At 41.2% G+C, this 21,901-nt stretch overlaps 1 protein-coding gene across 1 annotated transcript in view; it reads left to right on the top strand.

The window, feature by feature from the left end:
* MEP1A (meprin A subunit alpha) overlaps window positions 1–19,168 on the top strand; it is a 40,023-nt gene extending 20,855 nt beyond the window's left edge. The window contains exons 7-14 of the mRNA XM_077488926.1: window positions 1,268–1,443; window positions 2,875–3,096; window positions 6,980–7,129; window positions 10,688–10,903; window positions 12,835–13,308; window positions 15,554–15,724; window positions 16,910–17,117; window positions 18,935–19,168. Of these exons, the coding sequence (XP_077345052.1) occupies window positions 1,268–1,443; window positions 2,875–3,096; window positions 6,980–7,129; window positions 10,688–10,903; window positions 12,835–13,308; window positions 15,554–15,724; window positions 16,910–17,117; window positions 18,935–19,082 (1,765 nt within the window). The 3' untranslated portion in view covers window positions 19,083–19,168. The remainder of the gene's footprint in view (window positions 1–1,267; window positions 1,444–2,874; window positions 3,097–6,979; window positions 7,130–10,687; window positions 10,904–12,834; window positions 13,309–15,553; window positions 15,725–16,909; window positions 17,118–18,934) is intronic.
* The last annotated feature ends 2,733 nt before the right edge of the window (window positions 19,169–21,901 follow it).

Genomic DNA, 21,901 nt, shown 5'->3' with positions numbered 1-21,901 from the left:
ATGGCACAACTGCCTACCAAAGCATGGCCGTCCAATTAAACTGACAGGCCGGGCATCAGAGAAGCAGCCAAGAGGGCCATGGTAACTCTGGAGGAGCTGCAAAGATCCACAGCTTAGGTGGGAGAATCTCTCCACAGGACAACTATCAGTTGTGCACTCCACAAATCAGCTTTTATGAAAGAGTGGCAAGAAGAAAGCCATTGTTGAAAGAAAGCCATAAGAAGTCCTGTTTACAGTTTGCGAGAAGCCATGTGGGGAACACAGCAAACATGTGGAAGAAGGTGCTTTGGTCAGATGAGATCAAAATGTTACTTTTTGGCCTAAAAGCAAAATGCTATGTGTGGCGGAAAACTAACACTGCACATCACCCTGAACACACCATCCCCACCATGCATCCCCACTACCATCCCCACCAGCATCATGTTGTGGGGATGCTTTTCTTCAGCACAGACAGGGAAGATGGTCATAGCTGATGGGAAGACGGATGGAGCCAAATACAGGGCAATCTTAGAAAAACACCTGTTAGAGTCTACAAAAGACTTGAGCCTGGGTGGAGGTTCACCTTCCACCAGGACAATGACCCTAAACATACAGCCAGAGCTACAATGGAATGGTTTAGATCAAAGCATATTCATGTGTTAGAATGGCCCAATCAAAGTCCAGAAATCCTAAATCCAATTGAGAATCTGTGGCAAGACTTGAAAATTGCTGTTCACAGATGCTCTCCATCCAATCTGACAGAGCTTGAGCTATTTTGCAAAGAAAAATGGGCAAAAATGTCACTCTCTAGAGGGGCTGAATACAAATGCACCCCAACATATTTCACATATTTATTTGTAAAAAAATGTGAAAACCATTGATCATTTTCCTTCCACTTCTGTGCCTAGGCAGTGGGCACACCCTAATCACCCCAAGCGGCACAGATTCCCCCTGCTCCTGACACCATCCACTGCTCTACTGACACCAACCTATGCCCTATTGACATGTCTACTGCTTTACTGACTGACACCGTCCACTGCCCTACTGACACCATCCATGTTTAAATACATTTTAAAATGTTTGTTACATTAATTGATAAGTGTGTATGTGTATATATATATATATATATATATATATATATACATATACATGCATACACATACATATACACACACACACGTGCGCGCGCGCGCACACGCATATGTGTTTGAGATTTGGGATGCACACCCTAATGCAATAGGCTGCACACACCTATGGAAAGCATGTCAATTTTATTCCCCCCCCCCAGATGCTGGTCCTACGTCGGTGACTTTGGAGTTGGTCAGAACCTTTCTATTGGAAGTGGATGTGACCATAAGGCTATTATAGAACACGAGATCCTACATGCACTGGGATTCTACCATGAGCAGTCCAGAACCGATCGAGATGATTACGTACAGATCTGGTGGGATGAAATCACTGAAGGTCAGTTTAAATATACTATGATATTAACAAAAAAGGAAAACTTTATCCTCCTCTTTTGCTACAAAAAAGTAGAATATGTGAAAAAAAGGCTTTATAATACAACTACATTTCTCCCTCACAAGTTCATCTCCTAAACTTTTTTTGGTGTAGGTTAGGGAACAGTTAGAAACCCTGGTAGCTTTTTTGCTTTTGTGTTTTTTTGCTTTTTTGCTGTCTTTTTTTCAGTCTGACAGGAATTGCAAATATAGGGAAAATCTCCCAACAGGATAACAGTGGTAAAGCACTTTGGGGTCCATTTATAAAAAAAAATTGCTTCAGCATTCACAGATCCGTTGCAAATAATTACCATAATGTGTCTGTTATATGTGTTTCCTAAGATCATCAACTCAATTTAGTGTCCATAACGTGGGATTTTTCTGGTTGAGGTATTTCAGGAAAATATCACATTACAGCCACCAGATAGAGGTGATGATCATGGGAAATACAAATTATAGACACATTACAGGGATTATTCACAATGGCTGTGTAAATGCTGAGGCATTCACGCAGCATATAAATGGACACCTTTTTATTGGTAGGGTAGGAAAATGTTACAACCTTTGTTAGGTTTCTGTTGCTATCTGTGTCCCCATTTGCAAGATTTTCTCTTACTTCCTACCACAGAGACCATGTTGATACCAGCACAGCAAGTGAAATCTCCCCAATGAGGATAATGGCTTCCTACTTTGCAATGCTGCAAAATGTTTGTTCCTTCTCCCAATGTCTATTGTTAAAAACAATACTCTCCCTGTGTGGCTTCTATCTTAAGTTGTTAAGCAGTAGATTGAGTAAAGCCGGGTACACACTATTCATTTTTTTTGCCTTCAACCCCAAAAACCTGTCACCTCTGGCCAGAGCAGCTGTACTAACCATGTGATCTCCCCCGCTGAGCTGTTGTGTTCTGACAGGGGGACGACCTAAAAAATAGACAGGGTAGACTGATATCACCACGAACTTAGATTTGTGTGAGAGACACTCAGACTGTATGGAATGATGTAATGTCTATGCAATGGTAGAGAGTGATAGGTGTCCCAGGAGTCGCACATCACGTCAAAGCCTGCTGCATGATAGTGTATGGCAGTCTCAGCTTGGATGACCACCAGGCCACGCCCTCAACGCAATGAGTAAGCTCCAGTGGTTGGAGTGAAACATGTTGGGAGCGTGGCCTGGTGGGGGTTCAGGCTAAGATTGCCATTCACTATCATACAGCAGGCTTTGACTTGATGCATGGCTCTCGGGATACCTATCACACTCTAGATTGATATCGCCATCCATGCTTCTGTCTCAATCCCTTTGTGCAATTTAATTGGCTCATGCCAATAAACATTTGCAAAATGTTGTCTCTTCTTTCATTCAGAATTTTTCTGTTAATTCCAATGTTGGCTTTTTTAGGAATGGGACACAACTTCAACACATACGATGACAATTTCATCACTGATCTGAACACTCCATATGACTATGAGTCCGTTATGCATTACGGTCCCTTCTCTTTCAACAAAAATGCCAGTGTTCCGACCATTACTGCCAAAATCCCAGCCTTCAATAACATTATAGGACAACGCCTGGACTTCTCACTGATAGACCTGGAACGACTCAACCGCATGTACCACTGCGGTACGTAGCAATAATATAAAATAAAAATCTGTATGAATATATTATTTCAGATTGTGTTCTGGGACATATTACCATGAAGAACTTGGTGGCCCATGACTAGGGGTTATAAGGGATTGACATCAAGCTAAATTACCACTAGCCAGTTACCTTTTTCTTAATTTTTCCCTTATCTGGATATTTGTGAAAGAGTTAATTAAAAACAAAACAGTAGGTAAAGGTGTCTGCTAAGAGGAGTCAAAGATTCTCTTCTCATTCTCCACTTTTTTTAAATGGATTATGAGGCTAAATAATGCTTGTTCACATATAGCAGAGAACATGCAATAATGCCTTCTCATTTTAACTTTTTCAAAAATAGTCATGTACATCAAATATAATATACATACATATATATATATATATATATATATATATTAAAGTATGTTTTTCTTTTCCCTTGCAGTATGGAGCACTTTTGGCTCTGTCTGCCTAGGCGATGATGTAACTAGATGATTCCCATGCACTCCTGGGATATCGGCGTCATCTATCCCGGGAGTCCATGGGAATCTAATAATGAAATCTCATGCGATTTCCAGACCGAGATTTTCTTTGATTGACAGGTTGCTATAGCAATGGGCCAGGAACTTCCGCTGAGGCCTCTCAATTGCTATAGCAAAGTGTCAGGACAAAAGAGCACTGTGTTTATTATGCCGGCAGGATGATACGTTTGACTGTGATTGCATAGGTTGTATATATATCCTGCGCTGGACAATCTTGCGAAGTGTATACGGGCACATGGTCTGTGGATAGACACAGTACTTGAAGAATTAGATGTTACATGTTTTTCCCGATTGGAAGTTTTATATTGTTGACCGAAAGCACTTCAACTGTATGTCGAATATCTTTCAATAAAACGTTATTGATAAAAAAAAAAAGAGCACTGTGCAGTGGCATTACTGCACAGGCGCCAGATCGGGAGGTGCATGCTGGATAGCCAGCTGCACCAAATCCAGGAAATAAATACAAGAGGGCTTCAGATGCCCACAGCAGATATGGACCCTGTCTGCTTCCGAGATAAGGTTCGTTTTTAACCATTTAAACATTAACTAAAAGGACAGCATTAATATCAAATGGTATGGGTGGGTGACAAAGTCAGTAAAAGGCACCACCATCCCTGAATATTATGGGAATTTTGGGAGGTAATTTAATGGGACTTTCAGGGTGCCAACACAGAAAAGGAAACCATATTACTTATAAAAAATAATAGAGATGGCTATACGCAACATTGCGCAATACAGTTACACATCATAAGGGTAGATAAGTTGAAGTCTTTCAGCAATAGTGTCCCGACATGTTTCACCCGCCGGGGCTTCCTCAGGGGATATTTGTTGAAAGACAAAGTAGATGTTTGAGTACATAAGACAAAAATACAGTTATAAATATCCAAGACAATGCCAGTATACAAAAAAAAGATGTGTGTCATGACGTCCATATCCATTGATTACCCACCAACCAGGGATTATTACTGGTGCCCTGATGTAGAGCCACTAGTGAAGGGAATGGAAGGACGGACATTGGGCTGCACTCAAAGAACTGGCCCATGACCAAAGGCCAGGGCCAGTCTATCCAAAAAGAAAAAGATTAACCAGAAATGAATAAGGAAAAAGAAAAAAGGGGGAGAAAGATGGGGGGAGGGAAGAAGAAGGAATGGGGAAAAAAGGAAAGAAAGGGAAGGAAGAGAGGAAAGGCGGGGGGGGGGGGGAGTAGGGGAGGAAGGGAAGGGGGAAAGGAAGAGATGGGAGGAGAGGTGAGGGAGAACAAGGGGGTGGTTGGACAGAGGGAGGGGAAGAATGGGAGGAAGAAAGAGGGAGGAGAAGGGTGGGAGGATGGAGGGAAAAAAAAGGAGGGGGGGGAAAGGGAAAGGAGAAGAGGAATGAGGTGAAAAAAGGGGGGATAGGAAAGGGGGGGGTAGAGGAAGATTAAGAGGGAAAAGAAGGGAGGAGGAAGGGGGGAAAGGGGGAGGAGGGAGGATGGATATTGATAGGGTTGAAATGGGGGGGGGGGGTAATAGGTGGTGGAAGGAAAAAGGGATGGGAAAAGAGGAAAAGAAAGGAAGGGGGAGAAGGATGGGGAAGAAATGGGAAGGAAGGAAATAATGGGAAAGGGAAGCATAATGGGTGGGAAAAATGATAGGGGAAAGTGGAAGGGGGATAAGAAGGGAAGGGAAGGAGAAAAACAAAAAAAGGAGAAAGAAAAGAAAAGAGAACCCCAAACCACATAACGTGAGGGAAATTTGAGTGAGAAAGGTGAATGTGAAAAGCGGTGCGTGTTTAAAAAAAGGGATATAAAATAGGTGATGCTGTGATGAAAAAAAGTGATATAAATACTTACAGACCACGAAAAAAACAGGGTCTTAAAAAGAGACCAGGGATGCCACAATAATATGTAACATGGTCATGTCTGATTAAGAAATGTAGACCAAGACGAGAATTTGTAATCTTAAAATATTCATGTATTAATATGACAAATAAATACCTATTTTTGCTCATTAAGACCAAAAATTGCTTATATTGAAAATAATAAAAATAATAATATATTTATTGGTCAACCTATATATTTGGAGGACCAAATAAGCCTGATTACAGATCGTCTTTGCCTACTGCAAGCAGAGAAAATAAACACAGACGGCAATAGGCTGAAATTAAAACTATAAATGCAACTAATTTAATGTAGCAACAATTGATAAGAAGCAACCGTATTTAATCCTAAGCAGAAAACCACAGGGTACTAAGAAACATGAGCCAGCAGTAAAAAGGAGTGGAAATAACTACCTTAAATCGGATGATAGGACGAACGTGAATACCCCCTCCAGTGTCTAATGATTGAATGAGAAAGGTTCTATTTATGTGTACAGATGCCGCACGCATAATTAACGGGCAGTGTGCTGCATAACTGAAGTGAAGACATCACAGGTAAAAAACGACATTACCCAAACTGCCTAGCAGGCAATAGGCGAATATCATTATTGAAATGTTGCATTTAAAGTGGACCCAGCGGTGGAGTATTTAAAAAAATAAAAAGAATTGGGGAACTGGAACTTCACCTTAACAAATAACAAGCTTGGGGCATGCCTTAAATTTGTATGTGGTATTACAGAGCAGTTTGTTTTTCATGGACAGTCTCACCAACATCATACACTGGCTGCACATGTTTGGTTGTGGAATTGATTTCCCTTACAATTAACACCTCAATCTGCTTCATTTCAGTTTTAAAAGAAAAGCTTTTATTCGGGTACCTTTAGCAGTGACACATGCTTTTTCATCCAGCAATGTAAAATTGGCCAACAGTAGGACATTTAGCCAAAATGTACATCGTATTTGAGAGAAGAGTACAGGCAGATTTTTACTTAATGAATTATCAGACAGCAGATGATAGAGCACTGTAACATTGGCCAGTAGAAAGACAATTTTAAATAGCAAGGCTAGGCCTAAATGTACTAGGGACAACAGATTTTAGTGGTTATAAAGCTATTTATTGGAAACATTTATTGCATAGATTAGTGATATTTGTTTTTGTGAACTGAGCATTTTCAGCAGAAAATGATCATGTAATAAAATAGCAGCAAAGATTAAATAAGTCCTATAAGTCTTAAGCCCCATACACACTATCAGATTCTCTGCTGATTTTTGTCTTCAGATTTACCAAAACCATGTTTGACCTCATATTATATGGTTTTGGTAAATCTGAAGGAAACAATCAGCAGAAAATCTGATAGTGTGTATGGGGCTTTAGTGGGTGAATCCTATTATTCCTAATTTTGATAATTACACTGTTGAAGATCTTGGAGAAATGTATTAAAAAAATATCACAGAATCAATTCCCATTAATCTGTATCATTCCCTTACAGCTGCCCCACTCATTCTCCTGGATCAGTGCTCCTTTGAATTTATCAACATCTGTGGAATGGTCCAGGGTACCACGGACGATGCAGACTGGATCCATGAGCTCAGTGTTCCTGGGGTTTCTGGGGATCATACCTTGGCAGGACGCTGTAGAGGTAATAAATTCCAGTAGAAAACTGCTGACACTACCTTGTGTGCCCCTCAACAGCATGGTCCTTGTGCAAAGGCCACGTGTTATGGTTTAACAGCAGGCATAAACACAGATTCTGCATTAATTGCTGTTGACAAGGGTCAATTACCTTGTTTGTTCCGGTTATATAATCAGGAGAAAGAATGTACTATGATTTTCCCCAAACTGGATCTAAGTTTGTTTATACTCCTGTCACTTGAAAGTGAACTATGAACTTGCCTGTAATACTGAACACAAGATAATTTACTAGAAGGAGATAATTGTTTAAGTGTACTTTGGTGAAATCTGAACTCAAGCAAGCTATAGAATAGACATATTAATGCAGTTCTGTTCACTGACACATCATTACATAGTTAGTCAGGTTGAAAAAAGACACAAGTCCATCTAGTTTAACCAATAAAAATAAAAAAAACAAAAACAAATCATACAATCCCATATACACAATCCTATACCCACAGTTGATCCAGAGGAAGGCAAAAAACCCCAGCAGAGCATGATCCAGGGAAATAAATTCCTTCCTGAACCCCCAAGAGGCAATCGGATTTTCCCTGGATCAACTTTACTTATAAATGTTAGTATCCAGTTATATTATGTACATTTAGGAAAGAATCCAGATCTTTTTAAAGCAATCTACTGAGCTGGCCAGAACCACCTATGGAGGGAGTCTATTCTACATTTTCACAGCTCCTGCTGTGAAGAATCCTTTTGGTATTTAGAGATGAAATCTCTTTTTCTCTAGACATAAAGAGTGCCCCCTTGTCCTCTGTGATGACCTTAAAATGAATAACACACCACCAAGTTTACTATATGGACCCCTTATATATTTTTACATGTTGATCATATCCCCCCTTAATCTCCTCCTCTTATGAGAGAATAAATTCGGTTCCTAAAATCTTTCCTCCATGCCTCTTATCAGTTTGGTTGCCCTTCTTTGCACTTTCTCCAGTTCCCTGTTATCCTTTTTGAGAACTGGTCCCCAAAACTGATATACCAAATGTGCAGCTCTAAAAATAAATGTAATTAAATAAATTATAAAATTAGATAACTATTAAACTAATAACTAAATGCATATATCCTATGATGTAAATAAAGGTAATAAAGTCAAACATAAAATGTAAATAAAGTGCACACAAATCCTCAATAATGTGAAAAGTCCATTATAAAAACATAGACATAGAACGTGATGGTAATATCTTTAGGCAGTGCCTAAAAATATAAATAAGAAAAGTGTACGTGCTCTGTGTATTGCACAAAAATCCTTAATATTTCAAAAGTTCAAACACATAAACATAAAACGTGATGATGGTATCTCCATGCGATGTGCACCCCCCACCCACCAGGTGTACCCTCACCTTAAGGGCTTTTAAAAAAAAGTCTGTGAAAAATAATATTATTAGCTTGGGAAGATCCTCCTATGGTTCCTCACTCCTGCCGTGGCTAGTTGTGGCTTAAATGCTGATACAAAGATCACTCCTTCCTCCTGATCACAACAAGCCACTGTTTCCTCCTGGCTATCAGCAATCTCCACATATATAACACACGTGAAAGACAATAGAAGCTTGCAATGGTGTGATAACGTTTTAAAACAGGTTTATTGCAACTTAAAATCCCACATAGATGTACACTCACATTTAACACAAAAAAAACTTGCCTTGATATGCTTACAGATAAATAGCCATAACAACACAATTGGATGGACATACATTTAAATCCGTTGGTAGGTAAAACAGACCCTTTATATATGTATTTTATTAGGGTATTTATTAGGGTATTAAGCTGTTTGCCCAGAGTTCATCTTTAAAAGTCTGAAAGCATATCATTGTCTGGGAAGGTCAGACTGGATCATAAACAATACAAAATTAATTTGTTGAAGATTAGCGCCTTGTTATAAATGGAAAAACTGAGAATCCTGCATGGAAGGCACTCGGAGTCACATTGAAAGTGACATCAGAACATGGAGATAACGCTTCAGAGCATCCATTTCTTAGTCAGATCTAAATGGCTATTGATCTGAAAAGCCTATATAGAGATTTCTCACGGGGAGCGGACCAGAGGCAATATAGCTTACTGTGAGAAGCAGTAATGATATGCTGTAACTGCTGCCAACCAATCACAATTGCTGCTTGATCTGATTTTAAGTCTAGCTGCTATTTATTGTATGTCTCAAAGCAGGTGGAGAATGAAATTGCATGGGGGGGGGGGTCCAAGAAAATGTTTTCCCTGTGTCCAAACGATATTAAAGACGGCCCTGTACATGCCTATTGATCTTTATAAAAGTAGCCATTTGGCTGATTTTAATTAAATATACCATTCGTCACATCCTCTGCTGCACTTAGTTTTTAGCGCACCTTGCTTTTTTCTTATGTACAGAGTATGTTTCACCTTGCAGTTTCCCTTAGCTTAGTGTGGTGAGTATTTGTAAAGCACACTCATACTAATGCAATTAGTGGACCTCCAGCTGTTGCAGAAGTACAAATCCCATGAGGCATAGCAAGACTCTGACAGCCACAAGCATGACACCCAGAGGCAGAGGTATGATGGGACTTGTGGTTTTGCAACAGCTGGAGGTCCGCTAATTGCATATCCTTGCTCTAAATGATCAAATTGTGTTAGTTAGTTAGATTAGTGTTATCATGCCAAAATATCTAACCATTGCTAATCTCTAATGTTTATAGCTGGCCAGAAGAGTCATAGAGTAGATTGCTTATTTCTGTAGATGCAAGACTGGAGACTATTGCCACTGGGAAATCCATAATTGTGAGCTGTCCCGGGAACAAGAATAGGAGGAAAATCTTTCAACAGGGACATGTTTTATGATATCTGCCTATGTGTACACTTACCTTAACTTTGAGGAGATTTATACTCACTACCTGTTATGTCTATGGGACAGAAATTGAAGGTAACTATCCCAAATGGGACAAAGGTCCTACTCTATGCTAAAAAAAAAGGTTTAGGCCTCAGATATAATTTTGTGTAAATCTTCCCAAATCAGTTTCAAGAGGGGAGATAGTCTTTGGTGAATAGTGCTTGTAATCATGAGTAAGACTGTTATGCTGTTTGTGCTGCACCAATGTTCCAGTAAAGTTGATGTCCTGCTTAATTTTGACTGCGATGCTGTCAATCTTCTTTGTCTACAGTGCTTGTAAGATGAGGTGTAAGTTGAATGGCCAAGTAAGGGATATACTTGTGCCCCATTTGAATTTAAATGGACTGTAGCACTAAGTGACTGGTCTTCACTAATGGAAGGTGCACCACATGGGGTCATGTAATGGCAAATTTAGATAGGTAAAGGGCATTAACTAATTACTACGGATGGGAGACCAGGAAAGTCTCCCACACAGAAGAAGACTTTAGATTTCTTTGACACCCCTAATTTAAAAAGTCTTTTAGAATGACAATCAAACACTACTAGAATATTGTTTTAGAACAAAAAAAGTGTTTCCTTATTTTAATCTAATTTCTATTAGCAGCTGTTATACTTGAGTACTCAATAATGGGTAATCATATAATCTTCTTCCTGCAGAGGCTGGTTATTTCATGTCCTTTGACACCCATGGAGGAAGTGTTGGAAAAACTGCCGTGCTGGAGTCCAGGATCCTCTATCCTAAGAGGACAGAGCAGTGTCTGCAGTTCTTCTACAAGATGGATGGCAGCCCGAAGGACAAACTCACCATCTGGGTTCGCCTTGATGATGGCACTGGGAATGTGAGAAGGATGAAGAAAATTAAGTCAATTAATGGTATATATTTTAGTTAGAGTTATTTTCAGCCAAGAGGGGCAAAGGAGGATCTAGGAAGGGTACACAAAGCCACATTTAGGGTGAGGTGTTATTGGTTTAGCCATCATTACCTCATGTATTAGGATGTTCTGGAGCTCTTGGTATAAATAACTCTTTCATATTCTGATGGAGAAACCATCCTTTTTCTATATGCAACTAATGTCTAAGCAACGAAAAATAAGAAATATCCCTAACTGGAACACAAACAGCAGTAAAAAAAACATTTTAAGAAGAATTAAAGGCTAGAATCATTCTCAGGTTCCACAATCTTTAATATAGTGAAGCACAAAGTTCCCGAGGTGGATCAGATGCATATATTTTTTCTTTGGTTAATGGGAAGACGAAAGTATTTATTTATTCAAAAAATGATGTTAATAATATGTTAACTTTAAAGTTGGCATTGTAATCAGGCTAGTTCAGTTTAGCCAAAAACAATAATGTTTTGCAAGTGCATTTCAGTTTTCATATTCACATTTCAGTGAACAGCTGGGTTGTTCTAAGTTAATAGGCTTTGCTTTTTGCTTTTTAAATTCAACCCCCAAAGGTAGGCAAAATGAAGAGTTATGGTTATGGAAAATATAAAATGTGTTTTTTATTTAAATAATGTAGTTCCATGATGTTAAGTGCTTTCTTACCCTAGTTACTAGGTCTGAACAGCCCCCCTGCCCCCCCTTTTTGCTTTGTTTATTTAATAGAGTCATTTAGTTTATTTCATTGAGTATTCTTTGTCTTTTTTGTGGGATGTTTATTTAATTCATATTTGTGTACTGTAATTTATTTTTCACTGTGTTTTTTTTCTCCTTTCTCATGGAAAAAAAATGTAAAATACTAATGCTAAGTAGGGGGCATTTTTTTGGTACAACTGCAGGTCCTGGATAGTTGGAAGGAACTTATGTAATGCTCAGAAGCCTTTCATAGCCCTTTGCATCCTTAAAAACCACCTAAATTTCATATTTCCTATTTATGCCAATGCATTTTGCCAAAATAATGATTTCACTACTACATATATCTCTATTTTCGCTGACATTTTGGGTTAATGAAATCTCTCGATTTTGCTCATCCGTACTAAAGAGCATAAGTCTTGCAGGCTGTCTCTCCGAGGCTCCACATACAGCATAGCCACCTTATATAGCTTTTTCTCTCTGAGGCCGCGTACACACGCGGGGACTGTTCGCTCAACTTTGTTCGTCAAACAGTTTCAGCGGACAGTCCGCTCAAAATTAGCATGGACGGACTTGCCCACACACGACGAACGAACAGTCCGCTGAAACCTTGCGCGATGACGTGAACGGCACGTACGACGGGACTAGAAAACGACGTCCTATACACTGCAATGCAACCTTCGGCGTGTAAATTCTTTCTGAGCATGCGCGAGACTTAGTTTGACGAACAAGCCTACACACGGGCGGACTGTCCGCTCAAACCAAGTTTCAGCGGACAGTTTTTCGGAATTTCCGAAAAACTTTGTTCGTCAGACTGTCCGCTGAAACTGTCCGCTGAAGCCCACACACGAGCGGACTGTCCGCCGAAACACTGTTCAGCGGACAAAGTTGAGCGAACAGTCCCCGCGTGTGTACGCGGCCTGAGACTCCACATGTAGCCATATAAAATATAGACATGGAGTGCACTGCTGTCCTCCTGATCAGCAGATGATCACATTACGCCGTCTTTACAGCAAAGTTGTAAAGCACTGCAAAAACTTGCAGTCATCAGGGTCTTCTGCCCAATCTGCTGGCTGGATATTGTTATATAGTATAGTCAGTCATAATCAATATGTTATATTAGCCTGATTAAAAAGAACTTATCCTTCAACAAAATAAAAATTATGTAAACAAAGTCACTATTATTTTTCTTTAACCTGATCCAAGGTCTCTTTGTATTATTTTACACAGCTGACAATGACCACAACTGGAAACTCACCCATGTGACGCTGAACAGTGATAGAAAGTTCCGTTACGTTTTCCAAGGTATTCAGGGAGATAATACAACAAGCAGCGGTGGCATTGTCCTTGATGACATCACTTTGTCGGAACTGCCCTGCCCCAATGGAGTCTGGACCATCCGCAATTTTAGCCAGATCCTTGCTAGTACTGTTAAAGGAGAACGTATTGTCAGCCCTTGTTTCTATTCCCCTGAAGGCTATGGTTATGGTGTGGGTTTATACCCTCATGGGCAAAGTGGATCCACTTACACTGGTTACACTGGTATATCTTTCCACCTGTGCAGCGGGGAGGATGATGCTGTATTGGACTGGCCCGTATTGAACCATCAGTTTATTATAACAGTGTTGGACCAGGATCCGGACGTTCGTCTAAGGATGTCTTCTAGCAGAAGCTATACCACATCCACTGATCAGATTATTGCACGTAAGTACTGTAACTGGCACAAACACAGGTAAACTATAGCACTTTTCAGATATTTGTATTTAAAAGGAGAGTCCTCTTGTAAAGTTTAAATACTATCAGTCAAATGAGAAGGGGGAAAACAGGACAGGACTTATGGAAATATAGGAGAATGATGACACATTAAGGGGGAGGTGTGGAAAGCCTTTGACATTTGAGCTCCTCAGGCAGCAGAGCTGAAATTGAAGTCATAGAGAATAGTATAAGTTATTTTTACAACTTTAAATATGCCCCATGCATGCATCATGTCTAACTTGCTATTTCAAAGTGTTTGCATAAAATAAAAAAAACTTTAGCTTTGCTTTAGGCCCCTACCACACGGGGTGGGCTCTGCTATGAGTCCGCTTGCTCAGCGGTGATCTGTCTGCTGATCCCCGCTGAGCAGGCTGGTCAATGTCTGCTCTGCTTATGCAGACGCAACCTGCTCTCTTTTATGGGCAGTCAGATGTAAACAGACTGCCTGTCCATTTACACCCGACTGTCATGGGATCCTCTAGACTGAAGGAAAATGGATCCCCAGCTGTTTGTTTTTAGCTGATCAGATTGAATGTCAGCGGGTGTAAATGGGCATATGACTGTTTACACCCAGAAGCTCCATAGAGGAGAATAGAGGGTACGCCTGAAAAACTGACAGGTGGACCTTATTCTTCTGTTTGTGTAAAAAGGGGCCACAACCAGTGCAGTTGCATTTTCAGCATAAAAAAAAACTGAATAAAATGAAAAATAAAAATCCTTACTGCACAGTTCAAGCCCCTTCCTAACTGGGAAGCCATGGGGGAGATTTACTAATACGGGTGCACACATGTGCATAGTAACCAATCAGCTTCTAATTTCAGGTTGCTCAATCAAGCTTTGACGATAAGCCCCCGTTCACATCAGGCAATTTTACATGTCAAATCGCATGCCAAATCGCATGCCAAATCACAGCCTATTGCCAGCAATGGCACTGTCCGAATCGGTGCGACGCCGACTTTGCGGCACCGCACCGTTTTCCAAAAGTAGTTTATGCACTACTTTTGGCGACTTCGGGGGTGATTTCAATAGACATCTGTGCATGAACCCGCACAGATGCCTATCAAATCACTCCTGAACTCGCAATCTAATGCGGGTTTGAAATCCTGTGAGTTCAGCTGAACTCGCATAATTTCAAACCCGCTTCCAATGTGAACAAAATGTTCCCAATGTGGCTAAAACCTAGAAGCTGATTGGTTACTGTGAACGGGTGCATTTCACTCTGTGTGCTCCAGTTTTAGTATATCTCTCCCATGTATCTAGCTCCAGAAAGCAATGGATTTGCTCTTTCAGAGCTGCTATCAAATAGTATTTCTCTGTAGGCACGCATGTCCTGTTTTTCTCTCAAGAAACATACCGCCAGTCTTATAAAGGCAGTCACTTCCTCTATAAAGAATAGCCATGCATTCAGGATAATTAATATATATATATATAGATAGATAGATAGATAGATAGTGTGTGTGTGTTTTTTTCAGAAATGGAAGCTATAACAAAGTACAATGGAGCATACATTAGAGGCACCCCCTCTCTCCACGCCACCCCCTTTATGCAATGGATGGATTCATGCATAGAAGGAATCTATCCTTGTCCACCCCCTATTCATGCATCCAGCCCCCTTCAGGGCACTGGGCGCATGAATTACAGTGGGCAGGTTTTTTTTGAAGCACCTGATTAGAGCCAGAGGCTCTAATAGGCATCAAAATATTGCCGACCCCCCAAAAACAAATTCCACCGACCGCCGCTGACTAGGTCCCACTTATGTTTTTGTCTGGAACAGATCTGATTAGGTATGCTTATTTGCCAAACTCTTAATACAGTAGGTAGAGACAGAAACTGTATAAAACATGTGTTGTATATATCTTCATAGTCAGAATCAAAATTTGATGTGTATTCTCTAATAGCTATTGCTCCTATATCATCAGTGCCCGCTAGTGGGCATAATGCGTTTCTATTTCCTGGTTGAGTTAAAACTGAAATATGGACACTACATGGCACTGATGATATAGGCACTACACCTTTCAGAGAAAATACAACAAATGTTTGTTCTGACTGTGTGGATGTTTGTCACATTCGTACCCAAAGGAAAACACACAAATTCTGTACAGATTATGTCCCTAGTGAAAGCTGAATCCAGGATCCATTGCAGGAATGCAGCAGGGCTAACTACATTTATATAACTTGTGTTGTATTTTAACAGCTCAGAATATATCTCGCTGGGAAAGACCCTCTAAGATTGGTACCTTTGACTCCTCTTGTAACTGCTATCGGACTACTGATTTTGGCTGGACCACCTTCATAACTCACTCCAATCTACATCGCAGGAGCTTCCTGAAAAATGATGATCTTATCCTGTTCGCAGACTTCGTAGGTAAGTTAGATGCTTTCAAGACTCATAGTTTAATGGCTATAAGATATACACTAATCAGTCATAACTTTATGAACACCCACTTAATATTGAGTAGGTTCCCCTTTTGCTGCCCTGGCCCATCAAGGCACGGACTCCACTAGACCTCTGAAGCGCTAGACCACTATGCTGTGGTATCTGGCCCCAAGCCATCAGTAGCAGATCCTTTAAGTCCTGTAAGTTGCAAGGTGGGGGCTTCATGGACCTCAATGGTTTTTCCAGCACATCCCACTGATGCTTGAATGCACTGAGATCTGGAGACTATGGGGGCCAAATCAACACCTCAAACTCATTGTTATATGCCTTAAACCAGCGTTTCTCAACCTTTTTTCAGTCAAGGCACCCTTTAAAATTCCACACAATCTCAAGATACCCTATTCAAAAATGTAAAAAAACTAAACTAATAGTTTTGCATAATGCAACATCCACATGCATAGGACACCCAACATTAGCGGTGATTTATTCCTCCAAAGCAAATACACCTTTGCACAATGGCACTGATTAGTATTCCAGTGTTTCTCTTTACCCTTGGTTTCTCTCCCTCACTCAACTAATATGACCCTGGTGCTGAAGTAGAGGGACAAGTGCCCGACGTCCTCCTTATCAACCAGTGACATAATTGCTTGTTAGGATGCTGGCGCCTTGAAGGCTGTAATGGTGCGCAATAAAAACATGTGACTTTGTGTAACTAATAGGCAGTTGATCCACTTGCTGGCTTGTATACAGGTTTTGGGCAATTTCTAGGTATTTTGCCAAGGCACCACTGAAGACACTTGAAGGCACCACAGGGTGCCTGGGCACCCTCGTTGAAAAAAGACTGCCTTAAACCAATCTTGAACCATGCTTGTAGTGTGCCAAGGCACATTATCCTGCTGCGAGAGGCCACTACCATCAGGGAATACTGTTTCCATGAAGGGATGTGCTTGATCAGCAACAGTGTTTATGTATGTGGTACATGTCAAATAACCTCCATATGAATATCAGTACCCGAGGTTTCCCAGCAGAACATTACCCAAAGCATCACACGGCCTCTGTTGGCTTCCCTTTCTAATTATATTTCCTGGAGCTCCCCATTAACCTCACGATACAGTAAACCTTAATTATGAAGCCAGCCTTATAAAGTGACATTGTATTCCTTCCGCTTTTTAGATTTGACTCATCTAATAAAGACTGAAGTTCCCATTAAGCCAGCTGTTCAGGTATATGAAGAAGAGGAAGTTCATGATAGGAAGAAGCGATCCCTGGAAAGCCCAGCAGATTCCAAAGATTATGATGCCCAACCAATGGCATTGTGTGATGACAATCTTTGCCTGAATGGTGGAGTGTGCGTGAATGACAATGGCAGAGCAAGCTGCAGGTACAGTACACGTGTATCTTGTTGTTAGCCAAGAATGATTTGCCATGGTACCTTTGGGCTCAACCTATGCTAGGTACCTGGTGAAATTCACACTTGTTCAATCTATGGAGGGCTATACTTATGTATAGGAACGTAGTGGGGGAAAAGAGGAGATGACTTTAAAGGATTATGTTTTTAGAGGCTATTCTCAGGTTAAAGTTGGTCGTATACTTTGCATTGTAATTTTGCAGTTAACTTTAGATTTGTCAAAATTATAAAGTGTGATTTCCTAAACTAGGGGTCTCCAGACTTTCTAATCAAAGGGCCAGTTTACTGTGCTTCAGATTTTAGGGGGGCTGGACCATGGCCAGTGGGAGTAGAAAATGTCACAGCATCAGTGGAAGTAAACAATGCCCCATCTTTGGTATTAAGAATTATTAGTGCCCCATAGTTGTGAGTGGGAGGAATAGTGCCCCATCATTGGTATCAGTGGGGCAAAATGTGCCCCATCATTGGTGTGAGTGGAAGGAATAGTGCCACATCATTGGTATCAGTGGGAGGAAACATGCCCCATCATTGCTGTCAGTGGGAGGAATAGTTCCCCATCATTGATGTCAGTAGGAGGAATAGTCCCCCCCTTGTTGGTATCAGTGGGAGGAATAGTGCCCCATCATTGGCATCAGCGGGAGGAATGGTGCTCCATCATTGGTATCATTAAGAAGAACAGTGCCCAGTTGATGTCAGTGCAGGAATTATTGCTGTATTGTTGGTTTCAGTGGGAGGAATAATGCTTCAAGTTGGTGGGAGGAATAGTGACTCATAGCAGTGGGGGGAATAACTCCCCAAGGGCCTGATAAAGGGCAAGCAAAGGGCTGCAGTTTGGAGACCTCTGGTCAAAACAATCATTGAATTTGTATGAAATCAAATAGGCACTACTCAGTGTTGGTAGATCTTAAAGCAATTGTACAGTCAGGGATGAGGGATGAGGTTCATGGTTTGGTAGTGTTTACTGTCTAAATATTTTAACTTAGTCAGGCAAGGACTTGGGTTAACAAATGAAGCATTGGGGTATAATCAGTGAATAACACATGCAACCAACAAAGCTGTTCGTACTGATACAGTGGGTTAAAATCTTTGGTGCCAAAAACAAATCGTTTTTTAGTGGAGCTCTCTAAGCTTAAGCTCTCAGGTCTGCATATATGCCCCGGCCTTCACAAGGGTCCTACTCTTTCTTTTTAATGTTATCGGGAAGTAATGTTCCATGGCCGATCTGACGCTGGTGACAACTCACCAGCGTCAGGATTGCAAGCAGACCATTTACCTGTTCCTGAAGGAGCCTCTCCCTTGCTAGCGAGGGATAATTAGCTACATTCAAGGCTAGTGAGGCAGCAATTCAAAAGGTAAGTGAAAGGCTCACCTGGGTTATTTTGCTGCTGGCAATGTGTCTAGGAAGCGAGACAAGGACTCAATGGGATCCCAAAGAGATGTAGACGGTCATTACATACATCTAATATATCACTTACCGAAAGACATTTTGTTTGTCTTTTTAAACCCGTATTTGTACAGACTTTTTATTTTTTTGGTAGAAGAGCTATGATTATCTAGTTGAGTTTTTAGGTTTGCTCCATCACTGGTGTCAGTGGGATGAATAGTGTTTTGTATCAGTGAGAGGAACAATGCCCCAAGGCCCCTAAAGGCAAAAGCAAAGGGCCGCAGTTTGGAGACCTCTGGTACAGACCATCAATAGATAAATACAGTCTTCTATTTAACCCCTTAGCTTGGGTATGTTTTTTGTTGATGAAATTCAAATATATACTTTTTTTGATCTATCTTTGTAGATGCGCATCAAGCCAGGCGTTTATGTACACGGGTCAATTTTGTGAGACGGCACAGCTTCACGGGAATGTCCTCGGAATGATGATTGGAGGAGTGGCTGGAATCATTGCTATGACTATTGTTATTCTCTCTGTGATGGGCAGAAAATAAATTCACTGTATACACTCAAATGGAAATCTGTATGATCTGCCTACAGAAACATCACTCATATTATTAAAATATATGAATAACACAAATGGTTGTCTGATGTTCCACTGATGTTTAAAACACATACAGTACAGTATATGCTAAACATTAAGCCATACATGACCAGTAGAGCAATGTAGGTGTTCAAAAGGTAAACTGTTCCAATAATGATACACAGTGGCGTTGCAGATATCTCTTTGCATAGCCATGACTGCGCACTGTGTGTATAACAGAACTGAGGGGCTACAATAAGAGGGCCAACCTAAAGCCCAACTCCAGCTTAATTGAAACCTCTGTATTAAATACTGTAACACAGTCAGACTGCATATACAGTGATACATATTCTCATCATTTTGTTTTCTTTCATACTATGTGTAGCACTAACTAAGGAGCTGCTGGTATTTGATTGGACTTACTGTTCCTTCACTGTTCCACCATATCTGTCATAGGGGTCCCATTAAAGACTTCTTTCCACAGATTTTAGCTCCGACACATAGGGGGTTATTTACTAAAGGAAAATCCACTTTGCACTGCAAGTGCACTTGGAAGTGCAGTTGCTCTAAATCTAAGGGGTAGATCTGAAATGAGTGGAAGCTCTGCTGATTTTATCATCCAATCATGTGCAAGCTAAAATGCAGTTTTTTATTTTCCTTGCATGTCCCCCTCGGATCTACAGCGACTTTACTTCCAAGTGCACTTGAAGTGGAAAGTGGATTTTCCTTTAGTAAATAACCCTCATAGTCTCTTTTTCCAATGCTTTATTCAATAAAGACACATGCAATAAAGGGATGAAGGGTTTAGGAGAACTCAGGTGCCTTTGAATTGCAGATCAGGAATACTTTCTTTGAACCAGAGGGCAACAGCTCCACAACTGGATTCAGCAACCACCGGGTAGGCCTCTCTTACTGACCTAGCAACCGATGCGATGCTCAGACATAGTCTCTGCCACAGACTTTAAGATTTGGTGTAACCTCTGCCACAGGATAATTAGCGACTTTTTTGCAATGTCAAGGCTTTATCACATAGTGCCAGTCCCCTTCATCCGAACCTACGGTACTGTGTGGTAGGTGACCCGGATTACATCCTCCAACTGAGTCTCCAGGCTTTTCTAGAGGCACCGCCCTTGTTGCACAGTCCTCTCCTAAAAAGTTCTCCCCTGGATCCTCCAGTTGCTCAGCTTCTTCCCACAGGCAATACAGCACAGGACCACCCCTGGATCGGTAGGCCCCAAGACTTTTGGGCCTACCTTCAGTAACAACTCCTCGATCCAGCTGGCCCTGACACAATTTAGCAGCAGCAACACACCTGAGGCCAGGAGGACCATCAGGTCAGAACTCCCCTTGTCATGGGGTCTGTCCCTTAAGTACCCTCTCCCAGAATGCACAGCAGGCAGACCACACCCACTGACTGTTTTTGGGCAAAGAGGCACTCAATACGCCCAGCTTGTTGCAAATTACAACCTTGGCCGAATAATAGGGCGCCATCCCTAGGCCAAGGGGAAAACCACACAACCAGCCAAGCTGAAACAGAACCATAATTTACAATAATGGCCGTCTGAGCTAAACTACAGCTTCAGACAAACTAAATTGTTACTTATAGCATCTGTATTGAAAATACCAGCGCTACATATGTGCTACAGCAAAGGTTAAAATACATGCTGTCAACATGCTGAAGAGCCAGACTGCTGCTCTCACACATAACGTTATGGTCTGGGTCTCTGACAGTCCAACAGCACTTCCTGTGCACAGTGCTATGTTGCCCTTGGAATGTAAGCACTATTAATTGGAGCACCGTGCAGGGCGAGTATTGGATCGCTGGAGACCCGGCCCACTTTGTTGTGTGAAAGAGCAGTGGTCTGACTCTCCAGCATACTGTTAGCACAAGACATTTTAATCCTTGCTGCATCACCCAGTATGTTAGAAAACACAGAAATAAGCACATTTATTATTATATAGGCAGCCTGACTGCAATACAGAAATAAATACCAAGTCTTCAACTAATCTTTAGGATAAAAAATAAGTAGGCAAGTACTAGCTAAAACAACAACAAAAAACTGCTTTTGGTGCAATACTCGTTTTCTGTCTAGTGCTGTCCCCAACAAGCAATCTGCTTTGCGGTCCAGTGCTTGTCCTTTTCCATGTTGAAAGACGCATGGAACCGTAGGTTTCAATGATTTGGCCCACCCTTTGCAGCTATAACAGCTTCAACTCTTCTGGGAAGGCTGTCCACAAGGTTTAGGAGTGTGTCTATGGGAATGTTTGATCATTAATCCAGAAGCGCATTTGTGAGGTCAGGCACTGATGTTAGAGCAGAGAATGTGAGCCAGGCCTTCTCATCCAATTCATCCCAAGGGTGTTCTATCGGGTCAGGACTCTGTGCAGGTCCAGTCAAGTTCCTCCACCCCAAACTCGCTCATTCATGTCTTTATGGACCTAGCTTTTGCACTTGTGCGTAGTCATGTTGGAACATGAAGGGGTCATCCCCAAACTGTTCTCATAAAGTTGGGAGCATAACATTTTCCAAGATGTCTTGGTATGCTGTTGCTTTAAAAGGGACCAAGCTCAACTCCTGAAAAACCACCCCACACCATAATCCTACTCCATCAAATGATCTGGACCAGTGCACAAGGCAAGGTTCATAAAGACATGGATGAGCAACTTTTGGATGGAGAAACTTGGCTGACCTCAACCCAATAGAACACCTTTGGGATAATTTAGATTGGAGACTGCAAGCCAGGCCTTCTCGTCCAACATCAGTGCCTGACCTCACAAATGCGCTTCTGG

The sequence above is a fragment of the Lithobates pipiens genome, unplaced genomic scaffold, assembly GCF_037356315.1.
Source record: "Lithobates pipiens isolate NorthernLeopardFrog02 unplaced genomic scaffold, aLitPip1_a1.2 Scaffold_18, whole genome shotgun sequence".
In the NCBI taxonomy this organism is placed as follows: domain Eukaryota; kingdom Metazoa; phylum Chordata; class Amphibia; order Anura; family Ranidae; genus Lithobates; species Lithobates pipiens.
The sequence above is the reverse complement of the archived record's forward strand: the minus strand, read 5'-3'. Positions and strand labels throughout refer to the sequence as shown.